The sequence below is a fragment of the Eschscholzia californica genome, unplaced genomic scaffold (genome assembly GCF_041429995.1).
Source record: "Eschscholzia californica isolate CP2 unplaced genomic scaffold, dmEscCali1.0.p SCAF_5, whole genome shotgun sequence".
Classification (NCBI taxonomy): Eukaryota; Viridiplantae; Streptophyta; class Magnoliopsida; order Ranunculales; family Papaveraceae; genus Eschscholzia; species Eschscholzia californica.
The window spans coordinates 1,056,865-1,064,301 of NW_028238472.1; the positions used below are offsets into that span (position 1 = coordinate 1,056,865).

General features: G+C 33.6%; 1 protein-coding gene and 1 long non-coding RNA gene across 2 annotated transcripts; one reads left to right on the forward strand and one right to left on the reverse strand.

Annotated features, from left to right (window-relative positions):
- Positions 1-1,450, reverse strand: LOC147535998 (F-box protein At3g56470-like). The gene is made up of 2 exons (XM_086644403.1): positions 1,405-1,450; positions 1-1,088 (listed from the first exon to the last, which is right to left on the reverse strand). Exons 1-2 carry the CDS (start codon positions 1,413-1,415, stop codon positions 89-91), a joined length of 1,011 nt encoding a protein of 336 aa, XP_086500529.1. The 5' UTR covers positions 1,416-1,450; the 3' UTR covers positions 1-88.
- A 2,040-nt stretch (positions 1,451-3,490) lies between these two features.
- On the forward strand, positions 3,491-4,471 carry LOC147535999 (uncharacterized). The gene is made up of 2 exons (XR_015225020.1): positions 3,491-3,759; positions 4,145-4,471. It is a non-coding gene; the product is annotated as an uncharacterized LOC147535999 (long non-coding RNA).
- Positions 4,472-7,437: the final 2,966 nt, after the last annotated feature.

Here is a 7,437-nt window from a genome sequence, read left to right on the forward strand (position 1 = left end):
GATCAAGCCTTCTTCATCTGGCCTGAATCATATTTTTATTGATTTAAATAATAAACACACAAAATACAAAACCTCCACATTCCGAGAATTATTCTAACAGAGACCAACTCTTATCTGGATGAAATTTGAAGAAGGGTATATCAATCCACACGAAATTTAAGCAACCAATTTTCTCTTCTTTACTGAAATTCCAATACTCACGTCCCAGAACTATCCACGGTAAGATTGTGTCAATAATTTGTGTCCCACAAACACAAACTGAAATAGGATGAACAGTTTTATGCAACAATATGGATGGAAGTACGGAATTATCCTCATATATTTCAAATTGTTGTTCACTCTTGTGTACTCCTGAATTTGTGAATATAGTTGAGTTCTCATTTTGTGGAGAACAAGCAACAATTGTATCGTCGTTGTAAAAAACATGTAAAGTCGTATCCAACCACAATAGAAATCTAACCTCCTCGTAACGTCCCCATAACTCACTGCACCTAATATCAAGTTCATTTGTACTCCATTTTTTTTGTCCTTGTTTTAGCACATCTAACAAGTTTAGCTTAGAACCCCATTTAGACCTGTCCACTACTTTGTTAACTACAAAAACGATACAGTCTGGAGATGTGGGTGCACATGAAAATGTAGCAACAAGACCATCTAAATTTTGTTTGTGGGGATATTTCGGAAGTGGTATTTTTACTCGAGAAAAAGGACATAAGAAGAACAATTGTTGTTTTTTCGATACAAGTAACCAACCACCTTTGGATGCGATGCACTTCCCACCTTCCAAATCTGGCAAATATCTTTCATATTTTTTTCCACTTACTAGTTCTTGGATAGTACACATAGGAGACTCATCATCATCATAGTATAAAGCCAAACTTGGGTCATACTTCCTTTCAACATAAAGGGAAGCCCTAATAGATGCTATACGCCATTGTTTGCATACACTACTGAAATCAATAAGCTCCATAATGTTCAAAAGGTTTGAGATTGTGACCAAGATACCAATAGGAAGATTAGACCAAGTTACCCTCTCACGAAATTGCTTTTTCTCCTTTCGCATTCTATTCTTCAATTTCCAATATTTTCTGCCAAGAAATTTAAAAGAACTAGTGAGAATATAATAGTAGTTCAAATAGTATATAACTAAGCCACAATTTAAGTTTAAAATATGCATTCATGTCAAGACTATTTCTAGGATTTAGGGTAGATCATTTTAGTTTCTACTTCTTTTCTCTTCTAATAGTAAATAATTCACATAAGCAAATAAACTCTAATGATTTTCTAAGGGTACTTGCTATTTTTCTTTAAGAACCACATAAGATCAAAACATCTCTTACAACCTCAATTCAAAGAGATGAAAATTATAAAAAGAAAATAAATAAAGTTGGATGAAATACATACAGAAATTCCATTTTGTAAGAAAATTCAGTTCAGCTTACAAATGAAATAATTCGAATTAAGGAAGAGTTCATCATTTAAATAATATAAATAATGAGTAATTTGAGTTAGTGATTGGTGAAGCAAGTCAATACCTAATATGAATTAGTGGAGGTTTTACCTATTCTTTAGGGAGTGATTAGTTAGACTTGTTTATATTCCTTAAGAAAATCAATCGGATTAGATTTATGACTCACTATCCAAACCAAGAAATCCTAACGGGTAGGCATATACACTGGCTATTTGAAAATTTTCAAGTAAAAAACATGTACTTAAAAATGTTAATTGTAGTTATAAAAGTATAAACATAAATATTTTTATGGGGTTGTTTGAATTTAAAATAGTTAGGAAACCATTCCAAAAATAACCTTAAAAAGTCACTTGGCAAGTGGTGTTTAGGGTGGATTTGAGTTCAGATCCCACTAAAGAAGAAATTGGGCAGGGTCGGCCCAAGTATATCGGAGGCCCCAAGCGAAACTAAAAATTGGGGCCCATACAATGAATATTAGAAAAAAGTTAAATAAATTTAAACAATGCAAAGGGAAGAAATCAAACTCTTAACCTATTGTCCAAGATCTAAACTCTTTACCACTAAGCTACGCCTTAAATTATGTTTGAAATTGACTTAAAGTATAATTTGTTTTTCGAAAGTTACATACGAAATAGGAAATATGAGGCCCTTGATTATTTGGGGCCCAAAGCGACCGCTTTGGTGGCTTTGGTCACGGGCCACCCTTGAAATTGGGTGGAAGTTGTAAAACAATTAGGGATGAAATTAAGTTGGTGGGAATTTTGGATTCAACCGTGATACACAGCCCGACACGGCACCCGGCCGAATCTCGACGGAGTGACGTGTCGGGTTGTGATCTAGAGTAACCGGACATCACCCGGCCGTGCCTGACAGAGCATCATTTTCCTTTTAGATTTGGATTTGTCTCAACGTCACTCTTTAGGAATAGGTACAACAAATCATTAATACCATAAGTTTCTTCAGTATCCAATAATCCCTGAGATCTGGGTGATTTACCATTGTGTCATTTACTATTGTAACATTGTATTATGTTAAAATTGTGAATATTTATAGTTAAATTCTCACTTTGTGAAGAACAAACAATAATGATATTTCACAGTCAAACAAAAAAAAAGCATAATTATATTATTTTTTTCAATAAAGAGACACCAGTTGTATGCTTGCAGTAATATATATATATATATATATATATATATATATATATATATATATATTATATCTATTATACAAAACAGATACTTGTCACTAGGACACAATTAATACCAAAACAATGTGACTAGGACATGGATAATCCTATTAGGACATAAATAATCTGTTTCTCACTGTCATTCAACTTCCTCCCCTATCAATTTGTTTCAACTTCCACAACTCTTCAAATTCTTTGCAATTACTGTCCATCATCTCCCTCTCGGCATCGTCCAGTAATTATAATTACTTCATCTTATCCAGTTTTTCATCTAATCTCTTTCATCTTACCCTCAATCTTTATCTCTTCCTCCTCCGCTAGGAATTTCTGTGTAAAGTTTTTCCATTTCAATTCTTTGTACTCACTACTCCCTTACTTTTCCATTTCATTTCAATTCTATGAAATTTAAAGTTTTCACCAAATCTTTCTGTCCTTGCAAAGCTGAAATTGTTCTTATTGACTGAATATTATCACCCTTTACTAATCCAAGGTATATTCATATTTCTCACACAAGCTGTTTGTCAAAATTCCTCACACAATTGTATTTTAATTTTCTCAAGTTTTGCTTCCTTATTACCTTTACTGCTATACTCTTTTATGCCCCTGGGACTTTGTATTCACTATTCATTCGCTTGATCAATATTTCTTCCTATATGCAGGCCTAGGAACTGTGCATTTGTGGATTTCAAAGACGGAAACTTGGCTTATGAAGCACTTACACAACTTAACAAGTACATATATGTTTTGTTCCTATTACCATTAACTTGTGTATGATTGACCTCTACTTTTAGGGAATGACAACTTTAGTTTCTATGTGTTTTATAACTTTGCAGGGAAATAATTCTCCCCCCTAACTTATCAACTTCAAATTAAGCTAAACAGTCAAATTTTATTCAACAACTAAGCCAACATCAACAGATAATAGGAATCAACAAAACGAAGCACAAGGTGTGAAGGACTGGAGTTGCCTATCGACATCGCTGACCAAAGATGGCACCTTTACTGGAAACCTAAGTAAAGGAGTAACTATGGGGTTTCTTCGTGTAGTTGAACCTATAGCTGCAAGACTTGGCATGAAACGCCCATTTCCTCCTCATCTTAAGTATGTTACTTCCCTTTCCTCTGCATTATTTGTTAGTGAGTTTTCTTTGTAAAATTGTAACATGCATCCTCATTTCTTAATTCAATCAACTAATAGGCAAATATGTTATTTGGTTTGTCATTCAAGTTTCATGTTCACCTCATTAACATTCTTCCTATTTCATATCTGCATATATCCACCTCCTAATGGTAACATACTAATTAACATCGTGAATGGCCTAATTGCAGTTCCTCGGTTTTATACACAGATTGAATCACTGATCTTTGTTACTGACACACTAACATTACTTCTCTTTTTTATTTTTATTTCACCTCTTTAGTTGTTTTCATTTAGAGAATTGTAGGTTATCATGATGCCTTGAAATGATGTGAAACATTTGATGCAGGTATTACATGTGATGAATAAAATGACAATTCCGACCCCATTTCGTATGGCATTGTCTACCCCACCTCTACCATCTTCAGACCTTGCACCACCGCCACCTCCCCTTCGTGCAGCTAAAAAAATCTGATTTGCCTGACCTATTTAGTGACGAGTCAGAAAGGTCCCTCCCTTGTTAGTTTTTTTAATTTTGATTTGCGGGTTACTCTCTGTGTGGTTAGTTTATTTTTGACAATGAAGTAAATTTTAATTTGGTTGGATTAGATTGACTAAATATTCTTAAAATTTGAAGTATCTTATTTGTTATTTATATTCTCCTTTCGTGATCAAATGATTATTTTTGTTATAGGCTTCCCTAACTTAAACTTTTGTTTAAATTATTGTTGCTGAGCTATTTAAGCAGTTGCTTTACATGAAATTGACAAACACTAATATATGATTCGGTAATTTCGCTCTTTGGAAAATAACGTAGTATTTCTATATACGGAAAAATAAGTGAAGATTAGTTACTTCATTTTCAACACTTCCAAAAACTCAATAACTTCCTTACTACATATATTAACAATTGGTCCATGTAAGCCAAATCGTGATCAATTCATCTTAGTTCTCTTTGAGCGAGTAAATGACTCTTTAGGATAAGGGAGTTACGAATAACGTCTTCAGGTGATTTGATCATTATGTCATGATATAATCTAACACAATGGTTTGCCTTGTTAAATTCGAAATTATCCTTTATTTGTCGTCGAGTTATTTCTAATAGACCACAATGCATGCTCTTCAACAAGTAATGTCTGCTCTAATTTTTTGGAATAGGAATGGATGATTCTGCTGATAATCTATTTTTGTTATCCGTAAGTGAAAACTATATTCCTCAATTTACACGATTATTACGCAAATAAAATTTTATATTGGTTTTCGTTATCATTTTACATTGGTCAAAGTAACGTTTTGTTCTTAGTTAGGCTATTATTTGGTTCAATAGATCTTTTTTAGATTGTATTTTGTAAGTTTACTTCTCCGCTTTGCGTAAAGGGCATCCTCAGCCCGTATGGAGCAGCCAGGGGCTTACTATACCTTCATGAACAATGTGATCCTAAGATAATCCAAAGAGATGTGAAGGTTGCAAATATATTGTTTGATGACTATTGCGAAGCTGTTGTGGGAGATTTTGGGTTGGCAAAGCTTTTAGATCACCAAGATTCTCATGTCACTACTGCAGTTAGGGGCACTGTGGGTCATATAGCTCCTGAATATCTTTCGACAGGACAGTCCTCTGAGAAGACTGATGTTTTTGGATTTGAGATTCTTCTTCTTGAATTGATCACAGGACAGAGAGCCTTAGAATTCGGTAAGGCAGCGAACCAGAAAGGAGTCATGCTTGACTGGTAAGTAGTATCGAACATATTTCATTTACGATTTTATTTATGTCTTGTTCATAACTCATAAGTTCGGGCAAGGACTCTCATAACTTCTTGTAACAGAGATGATATCCTTGGTCTAACTTCAAAACTTATGGTTATAGCCTATAGGTGAAGAAAATTCACCTAGAAAAGAAGCTAGACTTGCTTGTGGACAATGACTTAAAAGCTAACTATGATTGGATTGAGCTCGAAGAAACGGTTCAAGTAGCTCTGTTATGTACCCAATACCTTCCAGGCCAAAGGCCCAAGATGGCTGAAGTTGTTCGGATGCTCGAAGGAGACGGACTTGATGAGAGATGGGAAGCTTCTCAAAGATCTGAATCGACTCGAGGAAGATCTGCCCACGAGTTTTCATCTTCAGAGCGGTACTCGGATCTCACTGATGACTCCTCTTTACTGGCCCAAGCAATGGAATTCTCTGCCCAAGGTAAGACGATTCTCATGAAGAATTCGGCATTCACCGACAGAAATAAGTAGAAAAATGATTGTTCGAAGAATTTATGGTATATTGGAAGTTTTTGTTGTATAGTTAGTACCATATGAGAGCTCAAAATAGTTGTTATATGTGTGGTTATATTTCTCGGACAATAATATTTTAATTTTCTCAAATTTTTTCCCTTATTAACGGTTATAATGTTGTATTTCTTTGGTTCAATTTGAATACCTAATGTTGAAAATCCCATTTGAGATGATTATCATAATATCATCGGTTATTATAGTTTAGACATGCAGTTATGTGATTAGCCACTAAATTCCATACGAGAATAATATATCAAGAATTATTAGTTAGAAGTATTTGTTTATGTGTTCTTGCAACTGTTTCTTATATAGTTATGTTCCAAAACACTGAACAATTATTTAGTAGTGATGAGCCAAATAATCTTTAGCTTTGACAGAATTTAGAATCAACAGAAATAACCGAGAAAAAATTGTTGACTTGAATTAAAATCATTTGGGTGGCGAGTCGAATTTTTAGCATATAATGAAATTTTCTCGCCCAAAAATTTTTAATAAAAAATTTCTTTTTTACCTCAAAAGTGGCGGCCAAGAATTGCACCTCGCTTTAAAAATTCCCCTAATTTAAAACTGTTTAGTGGAATTGAGAAATTACTTGTAAAGTCATTAACCAGTCTTATTTTTCTTAGTTTTATTCCTTTTTTTTCTCCATATTTGTTTTTTTACAATTGATTATTGTTCATTGTACACGTATGCACAACTTCATATAATGTGGTAGACAGAACACTGAGCACTACTGACATTGTCCTTAAACTACCTGTACTATGAGACATTGGCTCTGGTCACAGGCTTCCCAACAAGGTATGTTGCATTTGTCCAAATTTGTTGTTTCGGTGGCGCAATCACCATACTTCCATGTTTGCTGGTAAGGTATGTTTCAAGTTCTTCTAAATCTATTGTTTTCTTGAGGCAATCAATCTACTCTTAGACTTGCTGGTATGTACAATTATTGGAGTTTTGAAGTGGTTTTATTTTCACCGGTTTGACGTTCAGTTATTTGTTTGTTTCGTATAGGCTTTACTTATACATGTTAAAGATGGTATTTTAAAATTTTCTATTAGATTTCTTTATATGATTTTTATGTCATTTTTAAATTTTATTTATTTGTTTGTTACTTTTTGATTTTTGTTCTGATTGCTTTGTGTAAATGTATGTATTAAATAGTTCTAATTTATTAAAAGAAAATTGTTTAAGGTTGGTATAAGGCCCACGACTTCGTCGACTGTGGTTGCTAACTATCTTTGCCAATAGGACTTGCAACGTTCATATTTTCGGCCAGTTAAGTTTCTCATTTCTATTTTCCTATTCATGTTCTCTAAAAATATTCTACATCATTTTTTTTATCATCATTGAACCTTAA